The 18,535-nt window shown below is 35.5% G+C and overlaps 1 protein-coding gene across 2 annotated transcripts; it reads right to left on the bottom strand.

The window, feature by feature from the left end:
* Positions 1-3,285: 3,285 nt before the first annotated feature.
* LOC121410284 (speckle targeted PIP5K1A-regulated poly(A) polymerase-like) lies at positions 3,286-18,480 on the bottom strand. Of its 2 annotated transcripts, XM_041602271.1 has the most exons (8): positions 18,398-18,480; positions 13,136-13,326; positions 9,859-10,080; positions 8,928-9,203; positions 8,159-8,373; positions 6,741-6,973; positions 6,173-6,265; positions 3,286-5,160 (listed from the first exon to the last, which is right to left on the bottom strand). In XM_041602271.1, the coding sequence occupies exons 1-8, from the start codon at positions 18,474-18,476 to the stop codon at positions 3,971-3,973; spliced, it is 2,499 nt and encodes an 832-aa protein (XP_041458205.1). In that variant the 5' UTR covers positions 18,477-18,480; the 3' UTR covers positions 3,286-3,970. The 2 variants fall into 2 exon arrangements, with proteins under 2 accessions (XP_041458205.1, XP_041458206.1); XM_041602272.1 differs by lacking the exons at positions 13,136-13,326; positions 18,398-18,480 and having other exon boundaries at positions 9,855-9,932.
* Positions 18,481-18,535: the final 55 nt, after the last annotated feature.

Below are 18,535 nucleotides of genomic sequence, written 5' to 3'. Positions count from 1 at the left end.
TGTGCAGTGCTTTGGTTGGAACAGGAAAAGAATGTCAGTGATCAGCATTAACGATCATTAACATTAGCATTAACGATCATTTCCTGGAATATCATTCCTACCAACAAGTTTGTGCCCTTCTTCGCTTACATAGTCACGGCAAATGTATACATAAAAAGTATGCCATGTGAGGGACACAAACATAGGCGGCGGAAGCGGGGGGGGGGGGGGGACGGGGGGTACGTGTCCCCCCTAAATTTGTAGTTGATGACCTTTTTTTTTTTTTTTTTTTTTTGCTTGTCAATTTATTTTCCTACGTGTCCCCCCTAAAATTTTTTTTTTTTTGCTTGTCAATTTTTTTTTGGGGTTGTCCCCTAAAATTTTTGGCTTCCGCCGCCAATGGACACAAAGAAATCGCATCCCTAGCCTCCAATTTTCAATTGAGTATAAATGTATAAGAATGGTAAAGACCATCTCTTGGCCAAAAATGAGCTAAAGAAGAGAATCTGTTTCTTATACCTCAGCTCATGAGGGATTTATATCCCAGAAAATTCCTTTCACAAAAGTTCAAAATGAACGAAAAGCTGACCAAATTTCCCCTCATTGGACAAATACAAAATAATTCTAATTTTCTTGATTTTCTCACAAAAAACTATCATGTACTTGGGTCATCCTTATATTCATATACTCAATTACCACCAATAGTGATATAATCACGTGTTATTCACAACTCAAGTCACAAACTTTCATTCTTCCTTCATTGAAAAGAAATCATTGATTCAATTGGAAATTACTCCAATCTCTCCTTCCAACACCTCTGGCAGTCTCACCTAATAGGGAAAGAGAGGCAAGGCTCTCCACAGCCCCCCCCCCCCCTGCATTACACCACATTAAGATTTCTTTTTTTCAATGGAAAATCAAGACAAAACTGAACAAAATTTCATCACGATGGGTTATATTGAAAAATAATAGAATTTGATAAACCAAGCATATAAAATATCATTATTTATAAATGACAAACTAAAACATCTATGACAGGAGATGAATCAAATCTTCCTTTTTAGGAGACAGGAGATAAATCAAATCTTACTTTTCAGGAAAGATATGCCCTCATCCAAGTAGCAAAAAGGGAATAAAAGCATTAAAATGTATTTACATGCAATTACCAGTAGAAAAAAAAATTGCTTTTCAATGCAGAAACTGGGGTTAGGCTTGTTATGAGGAAGCATATGATTCCATCCTCATAAACAGTAAATTTGTGTTTGTGAGAAAAAAAACCCCACTGAAATATACCTATATGTACAAAAGTATGTACGTATACTGTACATATAATTAATTTTACTCCCTCTCCCCTTTGCAGTCACATAGAAATATAGAAGAAATAGAAGTATTTCTAAGTAATTAAGTAATTTCTTAACTACCTAGAATGAACTAAAGACACTGACCAATAAAGAATTCATCTCCTACAAGGTACCCACTCTTTTACATGGGTAACTAAGGAATGCGACCTCTGATTGGTAGGTAGAACATAACATAACACAAGAGAAAAAGGACATTGCTCAGTGTATGCTATCATTTACTATAAGAGCAGAACAGTCAGGGGTAGCTAAAAAAATGATTGGAAGATACTTAAATTTAAACAAAAAGAATATTAATAACTTTGTTCAAATGGAAAGTAGTATCTAACATTTTGAATGAATCAATAGATTTTTGTCCTATTTCTTCATGTTATTGATATTCTACGGGCTTCACATACATGTATTCCCTGACATAGCAGTGCATCTGGATTCAACGTTCGATAGAAATGTTACATAGTGTATGAGTGTGACACCATCAAAGTTAATGGTTATAAGCTTTCGAAAAACAGCATTTGATTGGCTGTTGACAAAAACAATGTCATAGAATTTTGCATAATTTGATAATTTGAAAGTTTTAAGAAATGGGATCCATTTAATTATCTTGTCTTTTTTAATTTTGTTGGCAGACTCAACCCAACTCCACCCTATTGAAAGATGTAAGTTATACTGTAGTTAGTATCTTAAGAAAAAAAAAATAATGAAAATAATAATATAGGATTTGAATAGCGCACGTATCCGCCGTGCTAGGTGCTCAAGGTGCTCTTATATTACCCCGGCTAAGCTAGTCTACCGATTCTGGTGCGCACAGCTTTTTGAGAAATTACTTCCTGCCGGTACCCATTTACCTCACCTGGGTCGAGTGCAGCAGTGTGGATAAATTTCTTGCTGAAGGAAAACACGCCATGGCTAGGATTCGAACTTACGACCCTCTGTTTGAAAGGTGAGAGTCAGAATCGCTAGACCATGATGCGGCCACATACAAGTATGTGTGCCTACAGCATAGTGTAGAACAATACAATTGTAAATGCACCATGTTTCTCAGATATTTTTATCTCTCAAAAACAAAATCAGAAATAAATCTTAAGAGATGATATGAATCATTTTGTAGACCTAAATAAAGAAATAAAGAAGTAATCAAAGAAGACTCAATAATAACATCTACTGTTTCCCCCTTTAATTAATTCTTCATGGCAAATCTGCATAGCAGGGAATGTATTCTGAAGGTTTAGTCAAGAATAAATCTCCTTGAATATTTCTTGATCATCCGATGAAAAAGACTGATTAAGACTAAACAAAACTGATAAATGTGAACATGACAAGAAACTTCAATTCAATACCAATTCCTCAATGGCCTGATCCATCTTCCTCATTACCCTCTTGATCCAACGTGGGCAAACATTTCATCTCTGAAACATCTCTAAAATGTTCCAAAATTTAGCACTTACCTACACATACAGAGCTCTTTCACCAATTTTATGACACTCTTTATAATCTTTTTACACATGTAGTTTGAACAATGTAATAAATGAAAACAGTTCTATAATATCAAAAGAAGCTTGCAGAAGCTGGAATAATTTACTTTGTGGCATCAGGGTCAGACAGAAAGATAAAGAACCAGATATATGAAAGTTTTTTTATATAAAGGTATTATCAAGATATATTTTGATTCAATAGTCCAATTCATGAAATGGTTCTCAGTTAAGAATATAACACCACGATCTATTGGGAAAATCAGGTCTGGCAATTTCTGACACTTTCACATTTTGACAATGTGAAAAATACACAATGATTCTTTTGACATGATTTGTTTTGCGGCCATCATCCATACACTATATGGCATACATATAGAGTCAGGTTCATGCAGATCATATTAACAAAGTAATGAGGATTCATGGCAACCAGAAGTTTTACTCATCACATGTATTTAAAAAAAAAATCTACTAGGATAGAAGTTTCAAGATGTTAAATTCTATAAACAATTTCCTTATATTCCTAAAATACATGTAATTTTTTGCAATGATTGATAAAGTGGACAAGTCTGTAATAAGGACAATACTGGACAGAAAAAAACAAAACATCTTAGCTGAAAAGTCATATCTCTTTCAACCACTGAAAAGTTCTAGGAGTTTTAAGATAAGACTTAGCGTGACTGGAACCATATAAAACATGGTATGAAAACAGTTTTAAACAAAATATTTTCAGCACAAGTGAATAAAATTGCTGGATAAGGAAGAATTCCTGGTGCATTCCCTTTCAGTTGCTTGCCTCTCAGCAAAAGTATGCACATTTGGATACTCCTGACAAAGTATCTAAATAAGATTTTGGAGCATTAACTGAAAAGTAGTTAAGGTACTAAGGTATCATCAAATGATTTGTTATTCTATTTTATTTCACCTGTAATGTCATTTACATTCAGAATTATTTGTTTGACAACACTTCCTCTTTAATCAAGTTGAAACACACAAAACACATTTAGAGACATATTATTTGTCTTAGTACAGCTGCAGAGTAATAACTGGATAACATGTTTGAAAGTAACAAGTACATGCATAGTGGTATTTTTGAAGTACATAACAATACATACTTTCATTATCCTGTGAAGAAAAATGCACCAATAAGTAATCTTAATAAAATCATACTTTCAAGTGGCACAGCATTCTAGCAACAAATTCATCATAAAAATGTGCAAAGTTCTTTGCATTTACATCATTGTTTGAAGTATGAAATGCAATAATGACAAGTGTGCAATCAGCTGCTAGCTTTCTTCTGAATTCAATCTTAAACTCCGTAAGGACGGTAGAAGGAGTAGTAGAGGACTTCATTATCTCATGAGTAACAAGCTTTTCTTTGCTGAGCTCATCAATTGGTGCATCTCCCCATGGCTTCTCTGTTTGGAGTTTACGTCGTAATTTCCTACGGCCTACCCAGACATTATGCATGGCTTTACAGTGAATGACCTTGCTGATTGTGCTGCCCTCATGGTTGGTAGAAGGAGATGTAGAGGAACCTGGGGATGTGATTACAACTGGAGAGTTCATGCTACTACTGGAGGTCATAGACATTTCATGCTCATCATCATCATCTAAATTGGAAGAAATCCTTTGTCTCTTCCGTGAAGGTTCAATATCTTCATCACTTACTGTATCCCTCAACTGAATGTCTTTTGTTGTGCTAGTGTGGCAATCACTGATTGAGCAAGAAGATTCAGGATGCTCTATCATTCCTTGTGGCGGTTGTAGTGAGTGAACATCATCTTCCATTTCAGTGGTATGATCATCCTGAGATTCTTCAGAACATAAAATCCCCAGCACATCTTCGATCAGGCTCATAGCAAAATTCTCTGCATGTTGACACCAGGCCCATTTCATATCTCTTGCATCCTCAAATTGCTTAATAAACTCAGGAGTCACTTGGCTCATTTTCAAGGGGATGACAACTGATTGGCCACCTTCTGCTTTCTTCCTTCCTCCATCTCTCTCTTCCAGGAGGCTAAGGAGCCCCCATCGTGGTATTTTACCCGTTTCTGGATCCTCCCCTTGCTTCCTGTACCTCAATGAGATACAGGTCAAACTGGCCTTGCGCAGCTCCTCTCGCATCTTAACTGCAATTTTGTCATTGACATTCATGGCAACATTGTGTGTTAGCTCTAACGGATCTTGGATGTTGAATGGCCCCACTTTGAACTCTTTAGAGGATGATGAATCTGGAGTCATCTGAGTCTTAAACTGGGTAAGAGGGATGATGGTGCCTGATACAGGACAAAGAACACTAGTAGCGAAGTCACACTTGGTGTAGAAGCAGAAAAAACCCTTCATCAGTGATTCTATAACAAAAAGAAAGTTAAATGGAATATTCACTCCCTTACACCTTAAAAGCAATTCCACTAGTCAAATTCAGAATTTACATCATTATACAAAATGAACATAGTAAGAAATAAAACACCCAATGTAGGTATCATGTAAGTATCAAACTTCAAGCTATAAAAAAAGGATCTTCTACACAGTCAAGACCATTTCTTCATACGTTAATTAATAAAGAGCATTTTTCAGCCAATGGTGTATGGGTATTAAAAAGAGGTTACTTCAGAAATCTCTTTATAATAGAATGTGAAACTTAAGTGTCAAATGGAATGCCAAATAGTTACATTGACATATTTATGAAGATTGCATGAATTTATAATATAAAATTCTGAGATGAATATGTGTTGAAAATTATGATTTCAACCTATATCTGCAAATTCAACTTTAGCTTGTAAATACATTTAAAATAACATTCACTATGATTTTATCAATTCACCCTGACACCATACATATCTTCATCAATATATGAAATATATCCAGACCTGGTATGATTGTATAACTCTAAAGCCTGTATTCTGAAGTTGGGTTTAACTTAGACAATGGTCAATGTCTGTGCTAAAATTATGGGAAGCCAAATATTAATTGCATGTTACTTATATTTACTGCGCTCTTTACTACATCTTTGATGGTGAAGATAACTATCTTATTTATCCTTCACAAACAGTTCAGTACAATATGGGAGTGAAATGAACTGATACATAGAACCTCCACTGTTAGGGATTTATTCACCTATTGGCTATCCATACTAAAACCAAAACCTTAGACCAAAGTTTAAATTAAATCTGACTTCAGAATATGGGCCTAAAGCTTTAAATGCTGTGAGAAACGGTTGAGCAAAGGTATGTCATAAGGACGCCTACCTTTCCCAGTTGAATATGTGCACCATAAAAATATCCCATGTCCTCATATGAGAGCAATCTTTTGAAAATAAGAACTATCACCACCTGAATGGCAGGAATATGTATAATTACTTACCTAGAGATTCTGTGTTGTCAAGGCAACTGAATTTTGATGGATCTGTTGTGAAAGAACAGTCCCATCCTCCAAGGATCACACTCTTATCTGGCCCTGTGAAATTGGAAATATTACAGAATTAATGATAAAGAATCATTGTATTTAATGCCTGAGGAGAGTAACCTCTTATCACAGTCTTTTTGGGTCAATCTCTTTAAAAAAAAACCCAACAATAATGACAGTATATATCAATAATACAAAGTTTACAGAAATATTTATAATATGAAATAATGTTAAAGTGCTAATAGATAAACTGTAATATACTATTTCGCTGGAACCTTCAAATGCAAAAACCTTTAAAAGTGTCCCTTAAGGCTCTCATATGTATATTCATATGTCCCTCACATCTCTTCAATATGAAAATATATATATAGTTTGGATTAAATGTTCACAAAACAATTAAATCTACAGAAACTTTGATTACAAAATCCTAAGACAATATCAAATATGTTTCTTTCTCCTTGAAGCAAAGAAATAAATTTCTGAGAATGATGTAAAGAAAAAAGATTTGAACAAAGCAAATATGTACCTGCAAGTTCTTTGAGTTGATGAATAGTTGGTAGCAATGGTGGTTGTGTGTTCTGAAGGTAGTGAATAACTAAAAGTGTCAAAGCATAGTTAGTCAATCTAGGACCTGGACCCTGTGGATTCCCTGACAGCTGATGATGTTTTGACCACTGACGAAGGCAACATATGAGCGGTCTTACACGGTCATCTAGCAGAGAGTAGAAGTGAAGGAGCTCAGTGTTTCTTAGGGCCAACCTACAAAGAAAAACAATGAAATTCTGGACATGAATAAATATCATATACACATTAGTGTTGCCCAAATGAATATGACTGTGTATTATCCATATCGTTGTTTCACAAACTGCTCTGTAGAAACTGCAAAACTTGCACAATATTACTTTTTTCACACTGTTGTAGAAGTATTGTTGTTATTACATCCACTTTAGTCCACAATTTCACATGTGTCTAGATTTATTTCACACTCAGAGGAATTGTTTAAATATCTTCTCTAGGCTAAATAAGATAGCAAAATTGAAATTTGTATATTTCTTATTGAACTGGGGGAGTCAATTTGACTCCCCTCGACAAATTTTGTCACCACGCCGTTGCGCAATTTTTTTTTATCGCACTGCTCACTAACTTTTTACTCTGAAGTCTTGCGCATCTTTTTGAGACCAAATTTGCGACCCCCGTACACAGTTCCGAAATTATACAACCTTTTGTAAGTTCATGTCAGACCCCAAATTGCTAAAAAACGTGATTCAGTGTACAAAGTCAATGCAAATTGTGTTTTTCAACCAAAAATCATAAATGTATGATTATTTTTATTTTTTTAATTGATTTATTTTATGCTATTTATGATCGCAAAAGGGTCCCCAACAAAGTTCATTGAAAAGACAATAAAATACATGAGAAATTAATCATATTTCGGCCATTTTTTTTGTTATAAATTTGTTAGAAACGTAAAAATTCATACTCTCACCACAAATAGCATTCTACTAACCACATAAAGTGAGTTAAAGGCAAAAACATCCACAAAAACAAATTCAGGGCAAATTTCAAAAATTTATTTGCACAATTAATAAAAATTAAAAACAATTAATTTTTTGGAAATTCTACTGTACAGTCTTACAGCTTATACCCGGCTCTACACATGTGCAAATTTCCGCAGCAATCGCGCAATCAGCAGCCAAGATCTGAGGGGGGTCAAGTTGCCCCCCCCCATACCCTGGTCTGAAATGGTCCAGTTAAAATAGGGTTAACGTTTTAACGATCATTTTCCATTTTCGGGATGAAACCAAAAGGATATTTCCCCATAAATAATTGTTCTTCATTCATCTGAGTCTAAACGATGACACATGAATGCTATTTAATTGATGCTTGACATTTACAATCACAAAGCTGTTGGCAGATAATACATCTAGTAAACTTGATTCTTACCTGTTATCTAAAGACAAGTCACAGTGCAAGCTAGACTCCTTGTGAATAAACTTGATGACGGGTCTACGACTACTAGGAATGACCCTGACATGCTGGCAGGATGGCACACATTGCTTCAACAAACGACATAGGACTTGAAGAATCTCTTCATGTGTCATCTTACTTGTATCTGGCTCTTCACTAGATTGGACATCAGAGTTTGATGGACCAGCATCCTACAAAGAGATAACGAGTTAGGTAACAATGCTATAGAGTATTATTATTAATGGAACAAATTGAGGTCTTTGTATGTCTGAATGTAGTGGAAATAATCTCTGGCAGGAAACATTGCTAAAAAAAAAAGAAGGTGCACATTCTGATGGATATCTTCATCTCTGGATGTTCGCATGATGTACAGTTAGAATATGAACCAATCTACTTCCCCAATAAACCAAAAGGTAACAGTGTAATATCTAATATAATTCAATCAACAAATCAGTATTTACATGTTCTCTTTCATGTAGATTTTTCTCTTTAAAAATGCTGAAATTTTTGGTTCAAACATTCACACATATTTAAGAAAACAACTTGGATATGGACAACAATACAAGGGCTGAACATAGAAACAACATAAATCAGGGGTTAATCATCTAAGTAGTGCAATTTGTTAGGTACTGTGAAACATTATTGACATGCCTTTTCTCTTGAGGACTTATTCATCAATCGCCCTCATACAAACATGAAAAATCCAATTATTTTTAGAAGGTATAGAGATAAAAGAAAATCTTACCATTTCTTCATTGGTGTCCATGACATCATCATTAGGGAACATTGAAGCAAATTGGTACTTATATTGCTGGTCATCTTGACCAAGGTCAATCTGAAGGTCAAGGTCACAACCTTTAACCCCAAACCTGCTGACAGAAGAGCCATAAGGGAAGACTCTACACTTAGGGAACATTTCCACAAAGACCTCTTGAAGTAAATCACAGATGAGATACCTAAGCTGAAGGTCGGGTTGATCAAGGCAGGTTTCCTCTACAAGAGCTATCATTTGAGAAGAAACCTATAAGGAATAGATATACAACCATAAAGTGAGATAAGATTTACCAAATATTATCATAACTCAGATCGTTGCTCACATAAAATGTACATTTTCAAATGTCCAGATGTTCTTTTATAATTTGATTTTCGTTTTGTAGAGATAATACAATAATTATATATATATATATGTATTAGAATTTAGAATTTTAGATACAGTACACAATTTTTATTGAACAATTTGTTTATCTAATTGTAATGAAATACCATTAAAATATACAAGTTTTCCTACAAAACTCTGGTTTGATTCCTCAAGAATATGTCAAGCCATCATTATTCAGTGTGCTGAGAATCATTATCATCAAAACTATGAGAAATATTTGAAAATCTAAAAAGAAATTGATATCATTGTCTACCTCATTTGCATGCCCACAAGGATGTGCATATAACTGTTCTGCAAAAGTTACAAATTTCAGAACTTTCTTCCTTTTTACAAGTTTTTGATGGAAGTTTCCATATTGATGTCAGTTTGATTTTGCTATTTTATACACTGTATATTAAAATTTAACTTGTTGGGGGTGGATTTGGCTTTTCAAACAATGAATGCGCTAGTGAGACAATCTTGATCTGACAATGAATTCAACCTTTAATTTGGTTGATGTGACATTCTACATACTAACATCTTCTGCTTCCAGGAGTCCTTCCAAGATATTTTCCATCTCTTTATCTCTGGCAGTCTTGGCTTTCTTCCCTGCAGAAGTTTGTTGCTTGCCTTTGAGAGTTAAAGGTTTATGTTCTCTAGGTCTAACTGTGATCTTCTTTCCATTCATTTTCTGTTTCTCTTCTTCTGATGCCCTCTCTGCATCATCTCTCTGACTGAACTCTACAATGGCATACTTTCCCTGAAAAATAAATCAAAATGGTAACCTGGGGCGGTATTCTGAGGTCATTTTATCTTTAAAATATTTTATTCTATCTCTTAAAATGAAATTGGTATTCTGAGATGACATTTTATCTCTCAGATAAAATCAAAAATTTTATCTTGAGTACAAATTTTATCTTGCGTATCTATGATGATACGCAACAGAGCGGTGGCAGCGTAGACATACCCATCGCGTATCTGGACATTGCAACGCGGATGATGTGCTTGCGCCCAATTTACTTTGAAGAAAAAATAAAAAAAACTTAAAAAAGGGTAGGGGCTATTTTATCTCCGCGATGTTGATTTCATTAATATTTCTACATGAATTAACCCCAAATATTGACATGAAAATGAAGAAAAATGATATATTCATTGAGAGCAACACCTTAAAGTTATTCCTGTACAATTAGGAAGTATTTCATAAGACTTTTCTTGACTAATATTGTCTTTGAAACGATGCTTGAAAAGATGCGAAATAGACATCGAAAAAAGATGAGAGTATTGTCATTTTTGTTAAAAAGAAATCTCTGAAAGACGCGTAAACGTATTGTGCAAGCGTATGTAAAGTCAATAAATTGACGCAATCTCACTTCTTTGTCACACCTCCTAGCGGAATGGATTTCCATTGGTTGAGTGATATCAGAGAGCTATAAAAACGCGTTTCTAATTGGATATTGATTAAAAAAATAGGTGTGTCTTACAGAGATAAAATGAAGATAAAATTGTTCTCAGAATACCAATTCGGAGAGATTTTAAGGGTATTTTATCTCACTGATTTTAACGGAGATAAAATATTTTATTTTATCTGAGATAAAATGGATCTCAGAATACCACCCCAGGCTATAAGCAAAACATTAATATTTTAACCATTTAGCACTGTGCTTAACAAGATAAAAGATCAACTGACAATAATAATAGTGGATATGTTGGTGAGATTTCCGAAAGCAGTGTCATCTTACATGAAATTCCATGAAGTTAGAAATGTCTATGTAAACATTTGTTCCAAGAACTATCATAAGGCAACTCATGATAAGAAGATGCAAATGGCTCCTTCTCTTGGTAGCCATTTTGGTGAGATTAGAAAAGTAAACATAGGAGCATTAAGTTCAAGGTTGTTATTTCTACGACCAGCCCAAGCAAAAAGGCCACAGAGCAGTTAATATCGAGAGCAATGCTCAGGAAACCTGGCATAATTCTGTATATATTGATCTGCATTCACACATCTGTCTGTTGCAGGGAAATCAGCAATTTCTTCACATGCAAACTGCAAATACCTTCCAAATTGTGTGGTCAATATCTACACAGGCCCTACTTCCAGCAAGGTTAAAACTTGTGATCTTAACACATGTATGGACTTTGATGTTTCAAACTTTTCAAGTATTTGGAATTCAATACACTTAAACATTTTGGAATAATGTACGTGACGAGGTTGGACGTAAGAATTAGCTTTCCTCTGTAACTTTAGAACAGTCCAAAACACACTTGGCTCCACCTCATGTGTTTCAGACTGTCCTAATGTTACTATCGGGTGGATAATATCTGTATTATCCACTTGATAGCAGCATGTTTTTTTAGTGGGTTAAGAAGACTGCAATGCAAGTATGTCGAAGAGCTTTCCCCAATGGGCATGGTCTGACTGTTGTGGTGCCCATGAGTCAAAAGAAAAACCATCTCTAATATCAAACCAGTCCATATATCTTTTATAAATCAAATTAATAATCATACTAGATCTCCAAAATAGTTCACTGGGTATGATCTAAAGTGCAACATTAAGTCTAGGCTGACCCAATTAGGCATGAGTGACATTAGTATAAGTCCTAACTTTAAGGGTAATGTTAGACCTAACTATAACTTCACAGTCTACTTAGGCCTTACTTTTTGCGAGCCCTAACTTGATCATGCTAATTCACAATTCTCTTGCTTTAGATTCTTTCCAACAATGTCTTTATTTCTGAATATTCAAGAAAATATTGGGGATAGAACAAGCAGAAGTCAAGAATCTGTATTGTTCCATCAGTATGTCATCTCTGTTACCTGCACTCGTGCAATAAGCATGTTAATGCACAAGTTGTCTAAAAAAATCAATTGAAATGCATTATATTATGGTATCTGCAATCACTGAACAAAGCAACTTTTCCACGTAATCAAATGCGGATCTCAGCAAAACTATACCTGTTATTAGGTTGCAGTGGGGATAAATCTTGTTAAAGGGGGATGAAACCTTTGGAACAAGTGGGCTTGTGTCGAAACAGAAAAATCAAAGAATAAGAACAAAAAAAGTTTGAGAAAAATCAGACAAATAATAAGTTATGAGCATTTGAGTATTGCAATCACTAATGCCATGGAGGTCCTCCAATTGTCAATGCGACAAGGATGTGTGATGTCACAGGTGAACAACTTTCCCTTTGATGGACTATAAAATACCCCCGCAAAATGTCTCTTTTTGCCTCTTTATCCGTGATGTATTCTTTAAAAATCTGTATTACATGCCCTCCTATAGAAAGAACACATGATCTACAGATAGATGTGATAAAAGAGGCAATTTAAGTGAAATATATTGTAAAGTAATGGGGAGAGTTGTTCACAAGTGACATCACACATCTTTGTTGCATTGCGAATTTGAGAATCTCCATAGCATTAGTGATCACAATATTCAAATGCTCATAACCTTCTTATTATTTGTAAGATTTTTCTCAAACTATTTTTATCTGTTTCTTTGATTTTTCTGTTTTCACACAAGCTATCTTGTTCCAAAGGTTTCATTCTCCTTTAAATATGCCTGTTTCCTTTATTTATTTTGTAGACTTGGTCGAATACATAACATCACTTTAGACCAATCAGAGGGCTGGATTATTCAACATTCTTTAATAACTTTAGAGAATATTTTTTATTCTAACTATTGCCCATTGTAATGTGTATTATTTCAGTTATCATTGATGAGCATGATCAATCAAAATCGAATATACCAACATTTTGTGGTATAAAAATTGGTGGACTGAAGAAAGCATAAAGTTTCACCATGGTATTAATCTCACCTTATCCTTGTCTACAATGACCTGAGCAACAGGGCCAAATTTGGAGAAGTAATCTGTGAGCTCTAATTCAGAGACAAGCTTGGTAAGTCCCCCAACAAATATACTACATTCTGCTTGCTTTTGTCTTGAAGCCTGGATTGCAATCAGACGTTGATGTTTCTTTCCTTGAAGATGATCCTCAACAGCTTTACCTGCAATCAGAAAATATGACACTAAGGATGTAAACCTGACAGAAAGTCAACTCTAGCTTCTCTGAAACTTTTCAGCCCTTTTAAATGAATCCAGAATATTCATTTGCTTGGCTCTTGGCCTTTGCTCTGCCATGTTGACAACAGCCTAACTTTATACAGATTGAGGGAACGACTACAAGAATCAAGAAATAGCTTCAATGTACATATAGCAAGAATGTTGGACAGTATGTTTGCAGTTTGAATACATGATTATAAATAATTATTATAGAATAATAATTATTTATAATCACGTATTAAATTTTAGTATTTGTTAAATTGTAACATTGCTAATCAAAAGTATGTCATAACGAAGCGGTTCAAGGTTCAGACCTATTGTATTTGCTTTGTTGACAAACAGATCGAGGGATCTACACGAGATCAGTCTGGTATAAAGAAACCTTCAATTTTTCACCTTTTTATTAACCAATTTTTGAAACCTTCATACGCATTAGGCATATGAAGGTGTAAAAATAAATAAAATCACTAACATTTATGTGATTTCTACCTTCCAACGATGGATTTTCTAGGGAAATCCATCTTTGTTTACATGTGTCTCTTATACATGTATGGGAGGCAGTTCAAGGCTCCATGATGAAGAAGTACATGTCAAAATATTAAAAAAAATATCATCATGGGGTCTTCAAGGCTAAGTCTTCCGTCTGTGTAGGAGGGCCGAAAAATAAGCCCTTCTCACATTAGGCTTAGTTAGAAGTACTAGTGTAGTAAGTGTACCTTGCAGTGTTGTAGTCAAGGCATAAACCTCCAAGGCCAAGGCTTTAATACCCAAGGCCAAGGCTTCAATACCCAAGCCCGAGGCCAAGGCATGGAAACCCAAGGCCAAGGCCTGAAAACCTCTAGGCCAAGGCATTTCAAACTTTTGATACATGGAACAATGAGCCATCAATGCTTAGGCAGCATACATGGCACATATAGCCCAGTCATTTTAGCCCAAATTTTGACCAAACTTGGAACAAATTGCAACACAATACATTTCTTTGAGGTCTCTAGTACAACATAAAAGTCCCAATCTTTCCGAATAGGGGAAAGGGATCTAATTTGCATAAATCCAAGATGGCTGCCAAAATTATTTGATATGCCTAATCTTTAATATTTTTGTACAGATAATGAAAAAATCTTGAAATGAATACGCAATTAACTATGATTAAGATATCATAAATCGACTGCAATCGTTTCCGGGACTGTCCGGTTCATATTTTTCGAAAAATGTGAGAAATTATGTCAAAATTTCCATGTTTTCGGTCATAAATATTGCATGTGCGTTGAAATCTTTGTTTTATCATTAGCATCAACAACTAATGCAAAATATCAGCATTCAACAAGAAAGGGGATATATCAACGTGAAAATTGATATGCTTCATAACAGTATTAATGTCTTAACTTGCTTAGATTTAGCGCAAATACATCCGAATGTATTATGCGATATTGCAACAAAGTGAGACCAAAAAACCAACCTCCGTGTCCCAGTCATTCTTTTATATCGACTACAACGCGATCGCTGGCATGCCTTTGAAGATAGTACAATACATTAAATCGGTCTAGCCTCGCCTTTGTTGGTGTGACTAACACGCGTAAATACAATGACGTATAGCGATAGAAAGGTGATAAATTGATGTGTGAACAAAGGGCTTTTTCTGCATATTAAAGTAACTTTTATGTCAATGAAATCTCTTAGAAAAAGTTAGAGGATGCATTGCTCTCAATTACGTTCAAGAACATAACAGCATAGCCCCACAATAGCTTGTCAAAGTTACCACCCTTATCCGTAGCTCAACTATTAAAAATATCGTGCTTTTTGGAGCCCCCAATGTGACAAAGCGGTGTTTTGCTACAAAGAAAAACACTTTTATTGTCTTGAAATCACTTGGAGGCAAAAGAGCAGGCTTTTCTCTATCAGTTATATATAAAGAAATAATGGTACAGCAAGTCCTACCATTTCAGGGGTCTTCCGCAGTCACGAAACCCCTTTTTGTATTTTGCTCATTTCTTGAAAAATTCGCACAATTTTTAGCCCCATTGAGGCAAAAGCCGTTTCCCCTTTGCAGTTTAACCGATTTAATTGTTTTGTAAGCACTCGGGGATGACAAAATAGATTTTCTTCTATCAGGTAAGTCTGGCACAGCAAAGTCTATCCCCTACGGGGTTTGCTAAAGTCAATCACCCCTTTTCCATATTTTGCCAATTTATGGAAAAATCTATAAATCCGGAGCCCTCATTGAGGCAAAAAAAATGTTTCTGCTACAGTGTAAGCCACTTTTATTGTTTTAAAACCACTTGGAGATAAAAAAAGTAGATTTTCCTCTATCAATTACAATAAAGAAGTGCTGGCACATCAAAGCCTACATCCTTTAGGGGGTCCGAAGTCTCTCCACCCTTTTGTGCTTATTTTTCCTAAATAAAAAATGCAGTGTTTGACCCCCCCTCCCTATTCAGGCAAAAGGTATTTCTGCTATATTGTTAAGTCACTTTTATTATTTGAAACTTAAAGATGAGTAGGTTAATAGATTATCAGCGCATCAACCCTTCCCTCTTCAGGGACTACAAATTGACAGATTTCCCCATAAATTGGCAAAATACGGCGCATCGACCCCTTCCCTCTCGGGGGCTCCAAATTGACAGATTTTCCTATAAATTGGCAAAATACGGAAAAAGTGTGACTTCGGTATATAGTTTAATAGTAGTATGATAGGATGTGGCAGGTCTAATAGCTACATCTTATTTTTCTCTTGAACGAGCAAGCAGTAAATGTCATTATTTTGGTGTACAATGTCACGTGACTAGCATATGATAGTTTCCGTGCCTACATGTAGACCCTTTCATGTTAAACAATTAATAGAGTCCAAACAGAATCGAATTTTTGCATTTAATGTTAATAGTAACAATGTTCTTGTAGTATCAATTTTTGCTTACTGATATTTATGATATAGCGATAGTTTGAGGAAGTCGATGTTTATAGTATATCGAGGCCGGAATTGATATATGTAATCGGGTCTGAGTACATAGTATACACTATCGTCGTCTGCTACGTAAACTTAATGAGCGAATATGGCCAAAATTAACCATTATGTTTATGCAAATTAGAACACTTTCCCCTATTCGGATTTTCTGGGACTTTTAGTATGGTCTTCTATGGACATCAAAGAAATGTTCTGCATTGGAATAAATTCTGTTGCAATTTGTTCTCTTTCTTACCTCTTTACAAATATCAGAACCCCCCCCCAAAAAAAAGAGAGAGAGAGAGAGAAGTTCCTCCACCAAGAATAAACTTAGAAAAGGAAACAAGTGGAATGCCTCTGGCCGTCTCACCTGCATCACGCAGTTCAATATAGCAGCAGTGCTGACTTTGCATACTACTCTAACTCGCACAAGATGTTCAGTGATACATGGTTACTCTTATGTCCTCTTTTTATGAACTAGACCAATAAACTTACAGAGATATGATAGTTATTCAACAAAAAACCCCAACATGGCCAAAGTTCATTGACCTTACATGACCTTTGACCTTGATCATGTGACCTGAAACTGGAACAGGATGTTCAGTGATACTTGATTACTCTTATGTACAAGTTTCATGAATCAGATCCATATGATGTCACTCACTCACTATTTCTTTTGTTTTTTATTGTTTAAATTATACAATATTTCAATTTTTACAAATTTGATGATAAGGACCTCATTGCCTGAAGCACAAAATGTTAAAATAATGGAATTCCATGTGTTCAGGGAGGAACGTTTACGTTTACGTAAACCCAAACTGTGTATGTCTACTACTGCGCGCTGCGCTGACGCTGTATGGGTCTGCCACCGCGAAGGGAGCCAGAATCGACACAAGTAGAAAAAGAGAATTTGCTGTTAAACAGACGACCGTTTGTAACAAGACAAGAAAAGCAAGGAGAGAAGACGGTGAGAATGAAATTGAAACGACCTAAGGATATCAAAGGGGTTTAGAATGTAAGAATTTAATGAAGAAATGAGGTTATTTTGATCGTGATATAGACGGTCAGACCTACATACGTGTTTTACTGTTATTACTGGTGGCGTGTGGCGGTATCCACAGATAGGTGTTCTGGATATAACCACACGCATGTGGCTGGATGGTAAAGACACACGCGTGTGGCTGTATACACTGCCTTATTATTATCTCTCTCATTATTTATGGAATATGGAGACAGCTAGATCTAGCTAAGAGTAAGAGTATGGTCAGTTACCCCATGTCTGCGCGGTCTCCCAAGTCTGCGCACCCGCGTATCTGCGCGATTCTAATTAAAGAAGATACGCAACGAGCACGATCTTTACAAATGCAATACATAGGCAGGTACAGGTATTCATGAAAAAATCCGACTCAAAATGGTGGAAAAATAATGAATTCAGGGCATTTCATGTGACAGCCTCATAAATGCAGCCTTTGTCATCAAAATCCCCGAAACGTGTGCAAAGTGAATGAGTGCGCAGACATGGGGTACCATTGTTTTTTTCAATCTGAAAATGACTGCCCGCAGTTTTTTCAAGAAAATCCTATATTTTCTTTTATTTTTTAATGAGAAATTTGGTACACTTACTCTTAATAATATAAGGAACATTATCAACTCAAAGATTTTGTGTAATAACAAAAAAAATCATGTTAAATCTGAACTCAAATTGTTAGGTGCGCAGACTTGGGGCCCACCATCATAAGACTAAGAGCTAGTCTCCCATATTGGCCGTCCTCCTCGGGAATGACCCGTAAGCCTTCAAAGATCATAACATTTGAATTCATATTTTTTTGTGTAATCAAAAGACAAAAAAGAAGGCTTCAATTCAAATTGCAGTGTCAGGTGTTTTACTGTTTGGGCGCCCCACATGTCCCACCCTCATCTTGTTCATGACCGGAATTAACATCGCACATCATTATCATTCGCCATCGCAAAGCAAAATTGTCGACCACATCGTACCGTACTAGTTTAACTGTTACGTTAAATTGTTATGTATGTGATTGAACAAAGGCGCTAGCATTTGTAGACCTCAGCTCTAATACCTGACATGATTTTCACATTGCAGATGTCACAATGGAAAGATTTCCCTCTTGATGATATCGTTGTGTGCTCCGGCTCCATGATGATCCCCCGTTCCAGATTCAAAACATCCGCCGGCGGACAAGTATAGGACTATAGCA

This window comes from Lytechinus variegatus, chromosome 3 (assembly GCF_018143015.1).
Source record: "Lytechinus variegatus isolate NC3 chromosome 3, Lvar_3.0, whole genome shotgun sequence".
Lineage (NCBI taxonomy): Eukaryota > Metazoa > Echinodermata > Echinoidea > Temnopleuroida > Toxopneustidae > Lytechinus > Lytechinus variegatus.
This window is presented reverse-complemented; position numbering and strand designations above follow the sequence as displayed.

Excerpts from the sequence above, each read along its gene's own strand:
- LOC121410284 (XM_041602271.1), bottom strand. The coding sequence starts at position 18,476 with ATGGAGCCGGAGCACACAACGATATCATCAAGAGGGAAATCTTTCCAT. Across the intron at positions 13,327-18,397 it reads CAATGTGAAAATCATGTCAG|GTAAAGCTGTTGAGGATCAT; the intron begins GTATTAGAGCTG and ends TTCTGATTGCAG. Across the intron at positions 9,204-9,858 it reads GACTCCTGGAAGCAGAAGAT|GTTTCTTCTCAAATGATAGC; the intron begins GTTAGTATGTAG and ends TATTCCTTATAG.